The sequence below is a fragment of the Ursus arctos genome, unplaced genomic scaffold (genome assembly GCF_023065955.2).
Source record: "Ursus arctos isolate Adak ecotype North America unplaced genomic scaffold, UrsArc2.0 scaffold_12, whole genome shotgun sequence".
In the NCBI taxonomy this organism is placed as follows: domain Eukaryota; kingdom Metazoa; phylum Chordata; class Mammalia; order Carnivora; family Ursidae; genus Ursus; species Ursus arctos.
Window position 1 is genome coordinate 68,937,489 of NW_026622786.1, and position 18,069 is coordinate 68,955,557.

Genomic DNA, 18,069 nt, shown 5'->3' on the forward strand with positions numbered 1-18,069 from the left:
CAGACCCAGAGATCAAGAGTTACATGCTCTTCTGACTGAGCCGGCCGGCTGCCCTGCCCCTGAGTTTACATTAAAGAAGTGGAAAGTAACGTTCTTCCGGCCAATGAGAAGCAACCAGTATTGAAGAAGAAAAGGTCCACATGGGCCAGATCCTGCTTGATCCTGTAGACTGATGCTTCTTAAGCTTGACTGTGGATATGAATTTTCTGCAAATTTTGTTAAAATGCAGATTTTGATTCCATGGATCTGGTTTGGAGTCTGAGATTCTTTTCTTTTTTTTTTTTTTTTTTTAAGATTTTGTTTATCTATTTGACAGAGATAGAGACAGCCAGCGAGAGAGGGAACACAAGCAGGGGGAGTGGGAGAGGCAGAAGCAGGCTCATAGCAGAGGAGCCTAATGTGGGGCTCGATCCCACAACGCCGGGATCACGCCCTGAGCCGAAGGCAGACGCTTAACCGCTGTGCCACCCAGGCGCCCCTGAGGTTCTTTTCTAATAAGCTCCCAGGTGATGGCCGTGCTGCTGGGCCAGGGACCACACTTTGAGTAAAAAGGTTACAGAAGCTGGTTCTATGGTGCTTGGATTATATTTATAGGCAATGGGGAGCCATGAAAAGTTTTTTTTATTTGGCTTGATTTGGTTGTTTAATCCAAGTAATTCCAGCACATGGTCACAGAAGGATTTACAATGTAAAGATGGTTAACCTGCTCTATTCTTTCCCACCTATGGCCCCACTCCCCAGAGGCAACGGCACTCAACTATTTTTTTCTGGTGTTTATACGTATAACCCCACATACACTTATATAGCACTACTATTTATTAATTTTAAATATTGCCTACTGACTTCCTGTTATGATAAATATGATTTATCTCACACTCCGTACTTCCCCTCTTCCATTGACCCTATATATTTCTGTCACTCTTTTTAGTTCATTTAATGGTTACCTCTGTAACCTTAAGTAAAATATTTTTCCTTAGCATCTCGTGGTCCACAGAAGGGTTATCAGAGGCTAAAAAAAACCAGATTCGCCTTTTTGAAAAATTACTCTGGATTTTGCAAGGGGAAAGTATTGGAGGGGTACAAATCTGGAGTCAAGAAAACTGATTGGAAGGCAAGAAACTGAAATGGCCTGGAGCAGGGACTGGTTGTGAGGTGGGAAAAGAGTTAGAACAGAATGGAGAACTCTTACGGAGGTAAGATTGATAAGACTTGGTGACTGGTTACATTCATTTACTTATAGTGTCATTCATGAAACATTCATGTTTATTCAAGAAAACAAACGATTCCAATAAATATTATGGAAAGTCTACTGTTTGCTAGCCAGTGTGTGTGGTATAGAGAACACAGTGATGAGCAAACAGACCTGGACTGGTTGCTGGAGAAGAGGATTCAAGGGTGACTCTCACCTGTTTGGTCTGATGCCACTCAAAAAGGAAGGGAACCCAAAGACAGGTCTAGGAGTGGAAAGAGATGATCACAGCAGGGGTTGCTTTGAGTTGGAGGGGCCTGTGAAGATGTCCAGCAGGCAGTCGGACACAGGTCAGCCTAGAGCTCTGGAGAAATGTTAGGACTGCAAATATGAGTGTAAAAATCTAGACTGTGACAGAGGTCAGGAGAGTGGGTAAGATCTTCCATAAAGAGAGAGACTGAGAGAAAAGATCAGGGAGGAGCCCTGAGGGACATCTTTTTCAAATGCTAATTAAATATGTTGGGTTTTCTACTGTTCGTAATACATACCTATCAGGAAAAATCACCCCCCCCAAAAAGGGAAAAATCACCCATGTTAACATTTTGGGTGATACCATCCCACCATTTAGGAAGCAGGTGGAATATGGAGAGCTCAAGAAAATCTAACTGGTCTTCTGGCTTCCTCCATTTCCTTTTAAAACATTCTCCACGAAACAGTAAAGTTTCTCTTTAATAGGACTATATCACTCCTCTGCTTAAAACTTCCCTGTCTACCTACTCACTTCAAATAAGCAGAGCCATCATCTCGAAACTTGTTAAAAATGCAGTATTCTGCTCTCCCCCAGACTATTGTATCAAAAGCTCTAAGAATGGGGCCCAGTAATTTAAGACACCCTCCGAGTGACCCTGATGCAAACTGAAGTTTAAGAACCACTGCGTTGGGGCGCCTAGGTGGCGCAGTCGTTAAGCGTCTGCCTTGGGCTCAGGGCGTGATCCTGGCGTTATGGGATCGAGCCCCACATCAGGCTCCTCCGCTATGAGCCTGCTTCTTCCTCTCCCACTCCCCCTGCTTGTGCTCCCTCTCTCGCTGGCTGTCTCCATCTGTCAAATAAATAAATAAATAAATAAAATCTTAAAAAAAAAAAACAAACCGCTGTGTTAAGCTAAGTGCTTTGTATGTATTATCTCATTGAACTTTGACGATAACTCTGTATCACTCGTCAGCATAGGGTGGGGGGGTTAAGAGTGGAATGGAGCTGGGATACCTCGGTTTGAATTCTAGCTCTCCCAGCTTTGGGACATTGGGTCTCATTACTAATAGTACCTATCTCATGGGGTTGTTGTGGAATCAAATGAGTTGGTGTAATAAAGTGCTTGGAAGAGTGACTGGCACCGACTAAGCATCATGAAAGCATACCTCCATTTCACAGATTAGGGAATCCAGGCTGACATTTGAAGTGAAGTGACTTGCCCAAGGTCTAGGGTAGTGGTAGAAGCAGATTTTTAATTCCTCTTAGCCTCCAAAGGCACACCCCAGGTCTGGGTGCAGCCCTGCCCAAGCAAGGGAAGCGGGTAGCTGTGTCCGAGGCCTGTAGGCCCTCTGACCCTGGCATCCCGAGTGGTCTCCTCCAAGGCTCTAGGACTCCGACTCGACTCGGGTTTGCCATCCATGACGCTGGGGGCCACGGCTAAGGCGGGGGGGGCGCCGCTCTCCCCCAGCAGCCACCCCGCCCGCCGGTTGCGAAGCTGCCGGGGGACTGAGTACTCGCATACTCGCGGCTGCCGACCCCCGCCGCCGCCGCCCTAAGCGCCGCCCGCCGCCCTCTCACCCCGCGGCGGCGGCGGCGGAAGCGGGGAGGCGGGCCGGGCCGGGCCGGGGCGGGGCCGCGAGCGGCATGGAGGAGGCGGAGGCCGCGGCGCGCCGGGCAGAGCAGTGCGGGCCCGAGAGGGGCCCGAGCGGGGCCCGGGCCTCCTGAGCCGTGAGTCCTTCTGGGCGGGAGTCCCGGAGGGGTGGCGCGGCCGGGGCGGGTCTCCCGAGTCCTCAGGCGGCTCCGAGCCCAGGAAGGAGAAGAGCGGGGCCAGATAGGAGAGGGCGAGGGCGCAAGGGGGTGGAGGATTGGGGGCTACGGTTGGGGGGTGGTATCTGTGCCCTTTGCCCACCCCAGGACCAGGAAGGCCTGGGGCTAGGTCCTTTTAGGGGCTGCTGAACCTTGGGAGCCGATTACTTGGCCTCTGCTCTGGGGACCCCGGGCAGCTCTGCCAGTTAGCCCAGCCCCAGGGGAGTTTCCAGGTGATCTGACCCCTCTGAAGGGTTCCTTTCCAGAGCAGTTGAGCCACTTTTCCCAGGTCGCACAGCCTGGACGTCTGCAGGGAAGAGTTGCTGGGAGGTCCTCCCTGGTCTCCCCAAAAGACATCAGACTTTGGGAGGAACACCTTACTCCCTGTGACCCTCTGGTCCTCTCAGATTCCTGAAGGCATGGGTTGGCCAGGACAGTGGTGACTCCCCAATCCGGCATGGACGACTGGAAGCCCAGCTCCCTCATCAAGCCCTTTGGGGCTCGGAAGAAGCGGAGCTGGTATCTTACCTGGAAGTATAAACTGACCAACCAGCGGGCCCTGCGGAGATTCTGTCAGGTATAGAGATGTCCCAACACCCCCCTCCCCTGCCGGGCTCCCTCCCAGCTTTACCCTAGCCTAGACTGTGGGCACTGGGACCTACCTTGGCTGCTCCCAACCCTGGAAAGAGGCAGTAGGTGCCTAGAGAGGAAACCTCTTTGTGTCATGCCCCTACGAGGTGGTGGCTTGGGCCCAGAGTTCTGGAATCAGAACCCAAGTACAACCCCCTGGGCTTCTGACAGAAACCTGAAGCCTGATCAGGAAGACTTTGCTCAGAGCCACACACCTGTCAGGCAGTCAGAGCTAAGACCCAGGTCTTCTGATCCCCGGCTTTGTTCTCTGGGACTGGCTCCATCTCTGGAAACTAATTGTGGAGGGGACCAAGGAAATCAGGGCCTCAAATGGAAGAATACAGGAGCTCTGGGTAGGGAGGGCCTGATGAAGAGAGAAGAGTCAGGGGTGGTTCCCTGGAGGAGGTGGTCTTGAAACTGGACCCTGGTTGGGGGAGTAGAACAGGGCGGATAGAGGGAGGAAAGACAAGCCGCAGGCTCTCCCTGTGTCCTCACTGCAGCCAGGGCCTTCCTTTCAGGAAGACCCTCAGTGATCTGGAGGGGTACCCCTCCTGAGTCATCCCTACCCCTCCCCTCAGACAGGGGCAGTGCTTTTCCTACTGGTGACCGTCATTGTCAACATCAAGTTGATTCTGGACACGCGGCGAGCAATCAGCGAGGCCAATGGAGACGCGGAGCCAGAGCAAGACTATGGTAGGGCCAGGCTGAGGATGGGATTGGCTGGTGAGGTGAAGGATGGGGTGGGGGGGTCCCCTAGGATCTCACAGCTGAGAAAGTAGGCAGATCCACGGATGAGACTCTGCTGGAGAGACTATCTCCATAACCTGTCGCACCCCCACAGATGAGGCCCTGGGCCGCTTAGAGCCCTCACGGCGCAGAGGCAGTGGTCCCCGACGGGTTCTGGATGTGGAGGTGTACTCAAGCCGCAGCAAAGTATATGTGGCCGTGGATGGCACCACGGTGAGTGGGCCAGTGTCTGGTGTAGTGTCACTGTATTCTACTCAGGGCGTGGCCCCCTGGCTCTGGGATCCACTGCCTGAGTGGGTACCTCATCTCTGCCACTTTGAGTATGTGGCTCTGGAGGCCTCGGTTCCTTCTCTGTAGGCTGGGACTAATGATTTCTACTTGTCAGGAGTAAGTGAGAAGGATGTGAAAGGTGTTACATGTAGTGGGATCTTATCAAAAGTGATCATTAAGGGCGCCTGGGTGGCTCAGTCGTTAAGTGTCTGCCTTCGGCTAAGGTTATGATCCCAGGGTCCTGGGATCAAGCCCCGCATCGGGCTCCCTGCTCGGCGGGGAGTCTGCTTCTCCCTCTGCCCCTCCCCCTGTCTGTGCACTCTCTTTCTCTCTCTGTCAAATAAATAAATAAAATCTTTTTTAAAAAGTGATCATTAGCAGTAGTAGGCAGATAATTCATTGATTTATTTCATAACTATTTTCTGGTCCCTTCTTTGGCCTCAGCCTTGTCTCGGGCACGGGGATGTAGGGGGTAATCAGACCTGGCTCCATTTGAGGGGCTCAATCTGGTCGATTATGATATCTATCAGCATGAGGAAGAGACGTTCAAGGGCTCTAAGATCCTGAAAGCCGTGGAGAGGAGGGTTGTAGAAAGATCTGATCTCTTTTGATGGGTAAGTTAAGGAGGTTTTCCGGAAGAGGCGGCATTCAAGCCGGGTCGGAAAAGAGCTGTTCACAGAAGCACAGGCAGGAGGGGAGATTTCATGCAGCTGGTTTTTGGAGTTCCCATAAGACAGAGAGACCTTGAATGCCCGAGTGAAGAGCTGTACTTGGTCTCTGCCGCCCGGTAGGTGCTGGAGGACGAGGCTCGAGAGCAGGGCCGTGGCATCCATGTCATCGTTCTCAACCAGGCTACGGTGAGGTTCTAGGGGGTGGGGGGCCTGGAGGGCTGAAGCTGAGCCCTCCTTGCTGGTGACGCTAACTCATGAAAGGTATGTCCCCTGCCAGGGCCATGTGATGGCGAAGCGTGTGTTTGACACATACTCACCTCATGAGGATGAAGCCATGGTGCTGTTCCTCAACATGGTGGCCCCTGGCCGAGTTCTCATCTGCACTGTCAAGGTCAGTGACTCGGCCCTCGGTTCTCTACCCCTAATAAAGCATAGTGGGAGGAGCCTCTGGGGAAGGTAATACAGGTTCTTAGCCTTGTCATTTGTATTCAGCAAGTAGTTATTGAGCACCTGCTGTGTGCCAGGCACCACTCTGGGTGCTGGAGATACAACAGGAAGCAACCTCTATGGAGCTTACATTCCGCAGGGCAAGATCAACAACAAAAAAGCCCAATACTTGTATAATGTCAGGAGACAGTAACTTAAGACAATAAGGCAAGGGAGCCAAGTAATGGGTGATGCATTTTAGAAAGGGAAGCTCTCTGTCAGGAAGTGACATTCGAGCAGAAAGCTGGGGAAGTAAGGCGAGGGCCAGGCGAATATCTGGAGGAAGAGAGTTCTAGCTAAGAATGGCGAGGGGCAGGCCCCGAAGTGGGAAGGTACTGGTGTGCTTGAGGAACTGCAGGGGTGCCGGTGGAGCTGGAGCAGATTCGGGGAGGGGAGGGGAGGGGTGGGAAAAGAGGACAGGGAGGTGCACATTGTGTGGGATCCTAGGAAGGATTTATTAGCCTGGTGGCCTTGGATGATTCTCAGAATCTCTCCAAGCCTTCAGTTTTCTTATCTGTGAACGGAGAGTAGGCTCAGAGGGTCGTCCTGATCGTTGAATGAGCTAAGTTACAATAAAAGGTTTCACATGGTGCCTGACACAGAGCGAGTGCTCCTTGAAGCCAGGTCTGCCAGAACCATGCTGGTCAGGCTGACTGTCTGCTCTGGTCTCCCAGGACGAGGGCTCCTTCCACCTTAAGGACACAGCCAAGGCTCTGCTGAGGAGCCTGGGCAGCCAGGCCGGCCCTGCCCTGGGCTGGAGGGACACTTGGGCCTTCGTGGGACGCAAAGGAGGTACCAGCACCATAGGCCATTCACCCTATAGTATTGGCCAGGAGGAGCAGAACCCCAAGAAATGGAGTGGGGTCGGGGTCAAAGAAGAGCCAGAAGTGGTGGGCTGGATAAAAGTGGGCAGAGAGATGGGAAGACGCTTTAAAACTGGAGCCTGGGCCCACATTGTGCCTCATTCCTATCCCCTGCTAGGTCCTGTCCTTGGGGAGAAACACTCTAAGTCACCTGCCCTGTCCTCCTGGGGCGACCCAGTCCTGCTGAAGACAGATGTGCCGCTGAGCTCAGCTGAAGGTGGGGTTAGTGGGGGCTGGGCTTCAGGGCAGTGCCTGGGCTGGAGGAGGGCATTTGGGGCCTATTTGTTAAGCTTTATCATCTTCTTTTTTTTTTTTTTTTTTTTTAAGATTTTTAAAATTTATTTGACAGAGAGACAGGCAGTGAGAGAGGGAACACAAGCAGGGGGAGTGGGAGAGGGAGAAGCAGGCTCCCAGCAAAGGAGCCTGATGTGGGGCTCGATCCCAGAACACCGGGATCACGCCCTGTGCCGAAGGCAGATGCTTAATGATTGAGCCACCCAGGTGACCCTAAGCTTTATTTTCTTGACTGGGTTCCTGGGGCTCTGTAAACCACACTAGCCTCACGGCCCCCACGCCTCATCCCATTGACCCCATCCCTCTGTCAGAGGCAGAGTGCCACTGGGCAGACACGGAGCTGAACCGTCGCCGGCGGCGCTTCTGCAGCAAAGTGGAGGGCTATGGGAGTGTGTGCAGCTGCAAGGACCCCACACCCATCGAGTTCAGCCCTGACCCAGTGAGTGGGGCCTCAGACAGTGAGGCTTGGACTCCTCCTCAGCTTGGCAGGGGGATCTAGGAAAGAACCAGGATGGGCTTTGTAGACCCCAGCCCGAGAGGGAACCAGGACCTGGGGATTTATCCTGACCTCTGAAAGATGGGAAGGGGGAGGGGGGCGGATAGGGGGAAGGGTAGGCCATGGGAACAAAGGCCCAGAGTTGGAGCTGGGTTGAGTGTGTGGAAGGGCCCGGACAGGGAGACCCTCTGCCATTTCCGTCTCTACTCTGGAGTCGCCTTCTCCCCAAAGAACTCTTCCCTAGGCGGGGATCCTGGTTTCAAGAGGGAGAGAGGCAAGAGCTAAAAGCTGTTTTTCCCTCAGCTCCCAGACAACAAGGTCCTCAATGTGCCTGTGGCTGTCATTGCAGGGAACCGGCCCAATTACTTGTATAGGTGAGTCTGGGAGTGGGCTGTTCCAGCCCTGAACGGGTGGGTGCTTAGCACGGGGGACCTCGGCTCATCGGCCTGCAGGAGGAACTCTTGAGGTGGGAGGAAAGGCAACAGATTCTAGGCCCATTCTAGGTGGGTGAACAGGGGGGATGTGAGCCCATCTATAAGCACAGGGGGGCCCTGAGTTGGGATGGAGAGGCCTAACCCCTCCCTGGGCTCCCCAGGATGCTGCGCTCTCTGCTGTCAGCCCAGGGGGTGTCTCCCCAGATGATAACAGTTTTCATCGATGGCTACTATGAGGTGAGTGGGGTTTGGGGGATGTGGGGAGAGTAGAGCCCAGGGCCGTGGGCGGGGAGTAGAGCGATCAGAAGAGAGACAGCCCAGGCAAAGGCTGTGGAATGTGAACGGCTTGGCATGATGGAGCCTACAGGGTGGACGGGGGGCAGGTGGTTCACATGGTGACCAGTAGCCATGCCCCCCAGGAGCCAATGGATGTGGTGGCACTGTTCGGTCTGAGGGGCATCCAGCACACCCCCATCAGCATCAAGAACGCCCGTGTGTCTCAGGTACTTCCTAGGCAAGGACGGAAGGGGCACAGCTGACCCTGCCGTCCGCCAGCTCATGAGCCCTATTTCCACTCCCCACCCAGCACTACAAAGCCAGCCTCACTGCCACTTTCAACCTGTTTCCGGTGAGTAGTAAGGACAAAGCCCCTGGACCTAGGGAGGGGAAACATGGTATAGAGTCTGGTCTTAATGAGACAGCAAGCTCTTCTCCTCTCTGGGCCTCAGCTTCCTGATCTGGAAAATGGGGGTAGTGCTGCCTGAGAAGTGAGATGGGGATGGAGGAGGCATAGGATGGAAAAGGCCCCCTTGGGGTCATGCTGTCCCCCCTTCCCCTGCAGGAAGCCAAGTTTGCTGTGGTTCTGGAAGAGGACCTGGACATTGCTGTGGATTTTTTCAGGTGAGGGGAATGCCCCTCCATAAGTGCTTCTCCATGCAGCCTCTGTCCGCTGCCTTGGGCCTCTTTCCTTAACTGGCTCTCCAGGGAAGAAGGGAAGGGGGTGTCTGGGAGAGCTTTGTGGGAGAAGTCAGCTCAAAAGTGGGGGAAAAGCCTGAGGAAAGGTAGGATGGCAGGTGTTGGGGTTGGAGTAGAGTAGAAAGGATGGGTGGAGATGTTGGGGATCTGGGGGACGGGACAAGCAGGCGTGACTCCTGAGTCCCATCTCCAGCTCTTCCAGCATCACTGTGTGACTGCATTTGTCCTTGCCCTTCCCTGAACCCTTGGACCCTGCCTCTCTCAGTTTCCTGAGCCAGTCCATCCACCTGCTGGAGGAGGATGACAGCCTGTACTGTATCTCTGCCTGGAATGACCAGGTAAGCCCAGGGGCCAGGGGTCAGCTGCGGGATTGGTACCGGCACCAAGCTAAGACCTCTACCACGCCCCGCCCTGCCCCCCTCCATCCCCAGGGATATGAACACACAGCTGAGGACCCAGCGCTGCTGTACCGTGTGGAGACCATGCCTGGGCTGGGCTGGGTGCTCAGGAAGTCCTTGTACAAGGAGGAGCTGGAGCCCAAGTGGCCCACACCTGAAAAGGTGCCCTGGCAGGGAAAGGGGAGTGGGCTGGAGTCCCCCACCAGCTCCAAACCTCTTCACCTTCATCATCTTCCATGCCCCCAGCTCTGGGACTGGGACATGTGGATGCGGATGCCCGAACAACGCCGAGGCCGAGAGTGCATCATCCCTGATGTTTCCCGATCCTACCACTTCGGCATCGTTGGCCTCAACATGAACGGCTACTTCCACGTGAGTGGGAAGCAAGGTGTTGCGGAGGCGGGCACGGTATGGTAGACGGAGCAAGAACACGGACCCCGAGCAGTCCAGCTCTGCCACTGGCTAACCTGGGGGGGAAATTCCATATCCTCTTTTGCCTCAGTTTCTTTATTTGTAACGGAGGATAAAAATCCCATCTACCTCATAAGGTTTTGAGCTGATGAGGTTTAAATGAGTTACTATATGGAAAATGCTTTGAACTACAAGCATTATATAAGGGTTAGCTGGTATTATTTTTATTATTACTATTCTTAGCACCAGACTGTCGGTGTGGGGAGGGTATTTCTGCCACCAGGCACTTACATAGCCCTGCAAGCTCTGCCCTCCCCTGTCCTTGCAAATGTGGGCGCCCAAGCCTCCGCCTGAAGTGAACAGGGACATCCCCAGGCCCCCATGCCTTACCTGGCCGTGTCTAAAGGGCCACTCCCCAGTTACAGCAAGAGTATGCCTTGAGATAGCCCAGCCCAAAGGAACAGACGGGTGGCTTGGAAACTCCTAGAAGCCAGAAGGATCCTGAGAGGCTGGCTTATACAAGACCCCAGTCATCTCCTAGAGAGGGGCAGGGTTTACCTGAGGTCACTGTCAGTACCTTAGTCACAGCACTTTCCTCCCTCTCAGTGCAGCCTGTCCTTTCACCCTTTCACCCTATAGGGCCCGTTCTGGCTTCTGTGGCCCTACAACAGCAGACCCAAGGACAGCCACTGGGAACAGGGACTAGCTCAGGGGTCGGTAGCATGAGCTGCCAGTGTGGGCATGAGCTCTCCAGCAATAGTGGAACCCAAACAAAAGCTAGTAAGAGCCTGCCAAGGATGCTACGAAGAAGAGAATGGGGAAGACTTGGGGGGGGGGTGCTTATTAGAGGGACCTCTGTGGGTCCAGGACTTCATCTGTGGTCCCTATGGATATGTGGTGGGTCACTGGGCCCGTGTGGGCCTGACAGTGGAAGACCTGATGCCCACCCTCACGCCCACTCCAGGAGGCCTACTTCAAGAAGCACAAGTTCAACACGGTTCCAGGTGTCCAGCTCAGGAACGTGGACAGGTGGGGGCTGGGGACAGGGCAAAGGGGAGGATGTCTAGGAGCCTTGGTGACCAATCCCCAGTATTCCCTTCCAACCCTGGGACCTGTTTTTTGTTTTTTTTTTTACCCCAGCCCTGCTGCCACCCAATTCCCATGTGATCCCTTGCCTTGCCCCTGGAACCCAAAGGGTGACACGTTCCCCTGACCTATTTTTCCTTCTCCTTCAGTCTGAAGAAGGAAGCTTATGAAGTGGAAATTCACAGACTGCTCAGGTATGGCCTCTGGCAGTAGGGATATATGGCAAGGCGTGAGGAGGCAAATACTGGGGGTCTTGGCCCCATAAATTTGGGGCCCACTGCAAAATGAAAATCAGGCACCTTGTTCAAAAATTAAGAATTTCAAGATAGCAATAGCAGAGCATTAAACTAAGCACAGGGCCTTGGGTAACACACCTGTGACGCAGGCTTTGTCTTGGCCTTTCTCCCCTACCCCCTGCTACAGTGAGGCTGAGGTTCTGGACCACAGCAAGAACCCATGTGAAGACTCTTTCCTGCCAGACACAGAGGGCCACACCTATGTGGCCTTCATCCGAATGGAGAAAGATGATGACTTCACCACCTGGACCCAGCTTGCCAAGGTGCCCCACTAACACACCCACCCCAGGCTTACTCCTCCCCACCAGATACAGGGAGCCTTTTTTCTGGAATCTTCTACCTTAGAACCTTCTCTTCGTACTCTGGGAAGCCCTCTTCCAACCCTTTTGTCCAATTCCATATTCTAGAAGATGCTACATCTTGCAAATTAAGGAGACTGCTGAGGAGGGGTGGGGTCTGGGCCAAGGGTCCTCAATGCCCCCTCCCCACAGTTCTCTGACCCCTGCCTCTCCCCCCTACCCCATCTACCAGTGCCTCCATATCTGGGACCTGGATGTGCGTGGCAACCACCGGGGCCTGTGGAGATTGTTTCGAAAGAAGAATCACTTCCTGGTGGTGGGCGTCCCAGCCTCCCCCTACTCGTGAGTGATTCTTTTCTGCCCTGGGAAATGGGAGACTAGTGGGATTAGTGGACATAGCTTATAACCTCTTCCCTATACATTTTCAAATTCCCAGGGTGAAGAAGCCACCATCAATCACCCCAATTTTCCTGGAGCCACCCCCAAAGGAAGAGGGAGCCCCAGGAGCCGCAGAACAGACATGAGACCTCCTCCAGGACCCTGCAGGGCTGGGTACTGTGTACCCCCAGGCAGGCTAGCCCTTCACCCCATCCTGTAGGATTTTGTAGACGCTGGTAGGGGTTGGGGCTGGCTTGTTTTTAACATGAGACTTAATTACTAACTCAGAGGGGAGTCTTCCCCTGCTCCAACGCCCCTGTACCTGAGTTGGAGGTCTATTTATTTACTTCCCTGTTGGGAAGGGGCAGGATGGTACCTGGGAATCACTGGGGTCCCTGGGCAGCTGATCCTGCCCTTTGCACACTCCCTCATCCCAGGCCTGGCTCAGAATCTAACCTATTTATTGACTGTCCTGAGGGCCTTGGGAACAGGCTGAAGCCTGGAGGGCCTTGATTCCTTTCTTGGCTGGGGTGCTGCCCTGAGGGTGGGGCCGGCTCTTACTCAGGAACCTGCTGTGCCCAACCCATGGACAGGCCTGCTGGGGCCCGCCCGCTGATGCAGACTCACTCAGAGACCCTCAGACACGGAACCAGGCCTCTTCTCAGCCTCCCCTTTGTCCAGGTTTCCAAAGCTGGATAAGGTGGTCATTGATTAAAAAAGGAGAAAACCTCTGGGGGTGTGTTTTATGATTGTGTGTGTGTGAGGGGGGTCAGGTGGGCGGGTGTGTGAGTGAGAGAGAGAGAGAGAGAGAAATAGATAAGTAGGAGACATAATGGTCGTGATGGATAGGGAGTTTTCCTTACTGTCCTCCACAGGGTTTAGCTTCCATTTGGTGCCATTTGGCCACCAGGGGATGCCCAAGTCTCAAACTCCAAGATTTTTCCCTAAGCTCCACCTTAGGACAACTGAGCCTGACCTTAGCCCCGCCCTACATGGGGCTGAGCTTACAGCAGCCACCCCAAACCCCTTCCCCACGGAGCTGTTAACCTGCCTAGCTTGTCTCGGCAGGTACCTGTCCCCAAAGATGGAGCAGGAGAGCAAAAAGAGATACTTGGGGGTGGGGGTGGCAATGGGAGAGCGGGTGAGTCTAGTGGAGACAGAAAGGAAGTGGGTGAGACAGAACCGGGCGGGCATTATTCAGGAGGCTAGGACTGGGCTGCAGACAGAGTTATAGGAGCAAGGATCTGTGGCCCTCAGGGCACTTTGTATGCAGATTCCATATCTAGGCATTTTTCTGGAGAAAAGCCATCATTTTCATCAGCTTCTCACCCAGCCAGTGATCCAAAGAGATGAGGAAGATCTAACTTAGATAGCGGAAGAAGCACCGGGAAATGAATGGGATTGTCGGGAGGGAGTGGAGGGGAAAGCCTAAGGCAGGGGGCAGGACGTTTAAGGGATCTGTACAGGACTCAGGATCAGGAAGGTGAGTGTAGAACACACCTCCTGAGAAGGGGACAGCCTCCAGAGTCCTTTCAAGGTGAGCCTGGTGAGCTCCTTATATAGAGCCTTGCCCAGGGAGGCAGGAACTGACTAGAACTCACACCCTTTCACCAGCTCCACCCCTCCCTCCCCCACTGGTGCCTGGAGCCCAGCTCCCCGATGGCACAGGTGGCACAGGTGGTGTGTTGCTTTGACCGTTTCTCGCCAGCCCGACGCCTTCAGTGTTTGCTGGAGAGAGAGATAGTGCTTGAGGTGCCGCAAGGGCCAGGTTGAGGGGAAGTGAGCCCATGACGAGGTGGAGACCCGCCCTGGGCAAACATCCCCGACAGCCTCTGTGTGGGCACCTGATGCGTGAGAGATGGTCAGGTGGTGACAGGAGGGGAGAGGGACTAGTGGGGACTTGCTCTCCCTGCCCGGCCCCCCAGCAGGCTCCTGATCGAGGCCTCAGACTAGCCCTCGGGCACTTGTGTGGCTCTGGCCTGGTTGTTGTTCCTGCTTGGGCTCAGCAAGGGGTGGTAAATAGTTCTGGGCTGCCCTAGAAAAGCCAGGGAGGAAGGATCAGGGGTCAACGGGAAGCAAGGGAGGACGGTCTGCCAGGCTGGGTTATTTGGCCATAGCCTCCCTCGTTTTAGTGCTGTCAGTCCTGGTTCAGCAGCAATCAGATCTATGGGATCTTCTGGCCTTCAAGTAAATCTGACTGCATGCCAGCCGGGACCCCACCAGGCTCTGGAGTCAGGCAGCCCAAATCAAGGCTCAGCCCTTCAGGGCGGGTTGTGGATGTGGAACAAGTCACTTGGCCTTTCTAGGCCCAGTTTCTGGAGCATGGGGTGGTTAAGATTAAATAAGAGATCAGATCTGTAGAGTCCCAGAGGCAAGCCAAGACCAAGAATAAACAAAGTTCGTTCTAAAATCCCCAAGGCAGGGACAGGTGTGGGGCTTTACCCGAGTCAGAAGGGTAGGCAGCTTGAATCCTCTGATGGTAGCTTCTGGAGGACTTCCAGAGCCTAAGAAGTGACCCTCTTCCATTGCCTTGGCAGTATTTCTGGTCTCTCCGCCCCCACTTGGGCACAGGCTTGTTATTTTCATAGCTTTCCAGTCCATTGCCCCCATCCAGGAGGGGGTAGTTTCAGGCCAAAGTCTTCCCACATCACAGGAAGGCAGACTGGCCCAGCCCCCAGGTCCTGCCCCGAGTGCTCTCTAGGTCATCCCTGTTGGGCTCCCTCCCAGGCCTGGAATCCAAGTGAAGGAGAAATAGGCACCTACCTCCACCCTACTTCCCTTCTGTGACCTTTACAGGGGCCTCGTGAGTCACCAGCCCCTCAGGAATCTGAGGCCAGGTGAGGCAAGGCGGGCCTGCCTCTCCAAGGATACACGGAAAGAGTTCCGAATGGAGACATTTTAATTGGGTAATGAGTTCTGAAGTGCCTTCTCCATCTCCGCCCGGTGCCCGCTGATTTTACATGTGCCTGCGCTATAGGGTGTCTTTCTCTCATCCCCCAGGGGGCTGCTGGGATCACCAAGAGCACCCCTGGGCCTGAGGGGGTGTCAAGGATTTAAGGGGCAGACCGGAAGTATGGGCAGGAGAACTGGCTGCCTCAGAAGTTCTGGTCGCAACCCCACCCATGGAAGCAAAAGTCAGGCACAGCCTGAGGGCGGCGATCCCCTATTGGCCCCAAGTCCAGAGCAGCGAGGCCAGCCCACTTGGACACCGTGGGATCCCGTCCCCGCCCCAGTCACTCTTAGGTGGCAGCAGCGGTGGTGGAGGCGGAAGCCGACTTATTTCAGATTGCAGTACAGATACATGGACACAATCATGGCAGCCAGCTGGTGGGGAAGGAACAGGCAGAGGTGAGGGATGTGATCCGGGGGCCCTTACGCTTTAGTCCCCTGCCTCCCAGACACCCTACACGAAGCTCTGTTAGAAGTCTGTCTCCTCCAGCAAGGCCTCTGAGATGGGTCAAGCACCCTGGTCCAGTGGGGTTGTCCTGCCCCAACCTCCTCACCCCCTTACCTCCAAGCCCCCAATTCCGGCTGCCACAGCACCCACAGTGACTGCGTTGGTTCGGATATCATACAGAAGCTGACTGAAACAACCCTTGGGGGAGGGGAGAGAGCAGCCACCGTCATTCAGCGCTTCGAGGCCATTAAAGCAGCCCCCAACCTTCCATACCACACCTCTACAATCTTGTCCTTAGCCTTCTCCTCGGTGCAGGGTTCTGTGGCTGTGCCGTTGCCATTGTCGAAGCAACAGGACGGGGGAAAGGTATGGTTCTGCATGAAGTAGGGAGAGCCCTCAAAATCCGTGTAGTTGTTGAAGCCACAGCACTTGAGCTGAAGAGGAGGAGGGAGGGGTGGTCAGTGGGGCCTTGCTTCTTCCCCCTCCCCCACTCCAAAATCTCCCCCAGCCCTCCTTACCCCTGCCATGGTGGTGTTCCACACTTGGGTGAAGTCCTTCTGGGAACCGTAGTCTTGCTTGATGGCGGGCACCACCAGCAACGTCAGGAAGTGCTCAGCCTGGGTGGGGCAGGCCGGGGCTCAGGGCCTGGTAGGGAAGGTGGCCACACACAGGCCACAGCCCACTTGCAGGGCTCTTCCCGATCTTTCCCCCTCCCCGCCCCCCTCCTCACCATGGTGGTATACACCAGCGCGACCACAGCAGCTGCCACCTCCGCGATGAAGATGAGGAGGAGAATCAAGAAGAACTGAAGGGGGAACAGAGGTCTGAGTTCGAGAGAGAGACGGTCCCTTATGCCTTACTAGTGGTAACCCACCCCCCCGTAAAACGAGGCCGCGGCCCCCTCTGCTCAGGGTCCGGGAGTCCAGGGCAGGGTTTGGGGATCCCCAGGGCCTGGATTCAAGGGTGAGGGGACCCTGGGTCTCGGTTACGGGCCCGTGGAGCCGGGTGTGACACACCATCATGAGGGCACACTTGTTCTCAGTCTGAGCACCGTAGCAGCCCAGGAAACCGAGCGCAAAGAGCACAGCGCCAGCAGCGATGAGGAAGTAGCCCACGTTGACAAACTGCATCGCGCTAGACGACAGCGGCCCGAAGATCTTCAGGAAGGACGGCCCATCGATTGACACCCAGATGCCCACGGCCAACAGGGCGACACCACACAGCTGGGGACAGAGAGGCAGGCCTTAACACGGTGCGGGCAAGCAGCCCCTAACCACGCAGCTGAGTCAGGAAGATGGAAAACGAGAAATTTCTCCCTTTGTTGGCTAAGGAGTCTAAAAACTCATCCTGTAGGGAGGAAAAACATTCTGTAGAGCCAGAAGGATGGGAGCTGGGCTCCCCATAGCCAGCACCAGGCTGCACACCAATGCAGATATAAATGGGATCGGGGGTTCTAGAAATATCCACAGGATGGGGGAGGGCAAGGCAAGACTTTTCCTCACTGCTGTCAGGGTCCTGCCGCTTAGCTGGGAGTGAAGACAAGCAGGTGAGGCCAGCAGGGGCCTCCCCCACCCCATTTCCTTGCTGAGCTGACCCGCCTCTGTCCTGGGACAGGTGAAACAGTGGGGTGGAAGCCGGGAACAGGCTCAACAGTCACCATAGCAACAGAGGTGGGGCTGAGGTTTACAGCGGCTTCCAACCCTGGAGAGGGACTCGGTGAGAAGGGACACCTAACTTGGGGCCCCATTTGGCTCCTCTCCAGGATCAAACTCCAGGCCTGCCCTTCATCTAACCTAGACCTCTCCTTGCCTAACAGGAAAACTGAGGCACGAGAGGGGGTGTACAGCCAAGGCTTCTTTTAGAGGCTCTCTGGCTCAACCCCAAACCTCAGGGAATCCAGAGGCCCAGGTGGGGGAGGAGGTACACGGTCCAGATCCCACAGCTCTAGAGCAAAGCCTTGCTGAGCCAGAGCCTCGGCGGAGGAATCAGCCCAATACCACCCTGATGCCCAGTCCCCAGCTGCAGAAACTGAGGCTAGAACCAGGAGTGAGATGGCCGACTGTGGCTGGATCCCAGGCATGTTTGCCCAAGGACAGAGAGCTGGGCTCCCAGCCTACGGGGTCAAATTTCAAGGAGCCTGAGACCTGCCCTGCCTTGCCCAGCCTGGCGAAGCCTGAGCAACAGAAGCCAGAAACCAAACCGGATTTGCCTTTAACCCCCTCGGGCCAGAGCACCTGCTCTCCATATTGCTGGGATCCTGCTGCCTTCTCCAGATAGATGGATAAAAGCTACTTTCCCGAAGCCAAAAGAAACCTAACTGCATGCACCACATCGAAGTCAGAGAGGTAAGATGCCCGCAGCCCAATTTCTCCAAATCCCTCTCCACTTCACATCTCCACCTCCTCACCTTCCACTCACTCTAAGCCACTCTAATGTGGCTCCAAGGTCAGTGGCGTCATCTGCGCTAAGTCAGGTGGACACTTCATGCACCACACCCTCCTGACCTCACTGAGATCGTGGTCTACTTGTTTTCCTCTTGTTGCTTTCTCTATCAGCTTCCTGGTGGCCATTTCTCCACATATTCCTTGTAAGTTGTGTTTTGCGGCATTCACTCGGCCTGAGTGCTTTTACCCACTCCCATGGTTTTGCTGATCGTTTGTGGTCATGTGACTTCCAAATATCCACATTCAGCT

General features: G+C 54.8%; 2 protein-coding genes and 1 long non-coding RNA gene across 6 annotated transcripts in view; 2 read left to right on the plus strand and 1 right to left on the minus strand.

Moving 5' to 3' along the window:
* The first annotated feature begins 3,065 nt into the window (after positions 1–3,065).
* POMGNT1 (protein O-linked mannose N-acetylglucosaminyltransferase 1 (beta 1,2-)) lies at positions 3,066–12,710 on the plus strand. Its single transcript, XM_026498189.4, has 22 exons — positions 3,066–3,167; positions 3,653–3,822; positions 4,454–4,568; positions 4,717–4,835; positions 5,684–5,749; positions 5,841–5,954; positions 6,724–6,841; positions 7,031–7,129; positions 7,518–7,645; positions 8,006–8,076; positions 8,298–8,373; positions 8,556–8,639; positions 8,723–8,764; positions 8,978–9,036; positions 9,377–9,449; positions 9,543–9,671; positions 9,756–9,881; positions 10,885–10,949; positions 11,156–11,200; positions 11,430–11,565; positions 11,834–11,943; positions 12,038–12,710. The coding sequence occupies exons 2-22, from the start codon at positions 3,703–3,705 to the stop codon at positions 12,123–12,125; spliced, it is 1,983 nt and encodes a 660-aa protein (XP_026353974.1). The 5' UTR covers positions 3,066–3,167; positions 3,653–3,702; the 3' UTR covers positions 12,126–12,710.
* A 904-nt stretch (positions 12,711–13,614) lies between these two features.
* The window catches only part of TSPAN1 (tetraspanin 1), a 6,077-nt gene continuing 1,622 nt past the window's right edge, over positions 13,615–18,069 (minus strand). Inside the window, exons 3-8 of one of the 2 annotated variants that reach the window (XM_057310680.1) lie at positions 16,393–16,599; positions 16,107–16,181; positions 15,895–15,993; positions 15,655–15,810; positions 15,491–15,574; positions 13,615–15,303 (exon numbers count right to left, since the gene is read on the minus strand). In XM_057310680.1, coding sequence (XP_057166663.1) covers positions 15,256–15,303; positions 15,491–15,574; positions 15,655–15,810; positions 15,895–15,993; positions 16,107–16,181; positions 16,393–16,599 — 669 coding nt within the window. In that variant the 3' untranslated portion in view covers positions 13,615–15,255. The remainder of the gene's footprint in view (positions 15,304–15,490; positions 15,575–15,654; positions 15,811–15,894; positions 15,994–16,106; positions 16,182–16,392; positions 16,600–18,069) is intronic. The other variant, XM_026498193.4, reaches the window with a different exon arrangement.
* Positions 16,668–18,069, plus strand: part of LOC113254732 (uncharacterized) — a 5,599-nt gene continuing 4,197 nt past the window's right edge. For all 3 annotated transcript variants that reach the window (XR_003315937.4, XR_007190313.2, XR_008958847.1), the window contains exon 1: positions 16,668–17,721. This is a non-coding gene — a long non-coding RNA (uncharacterized LOC113254732). The remainder of the gene's footprint in view (positions 17,722–18,069) is intronic.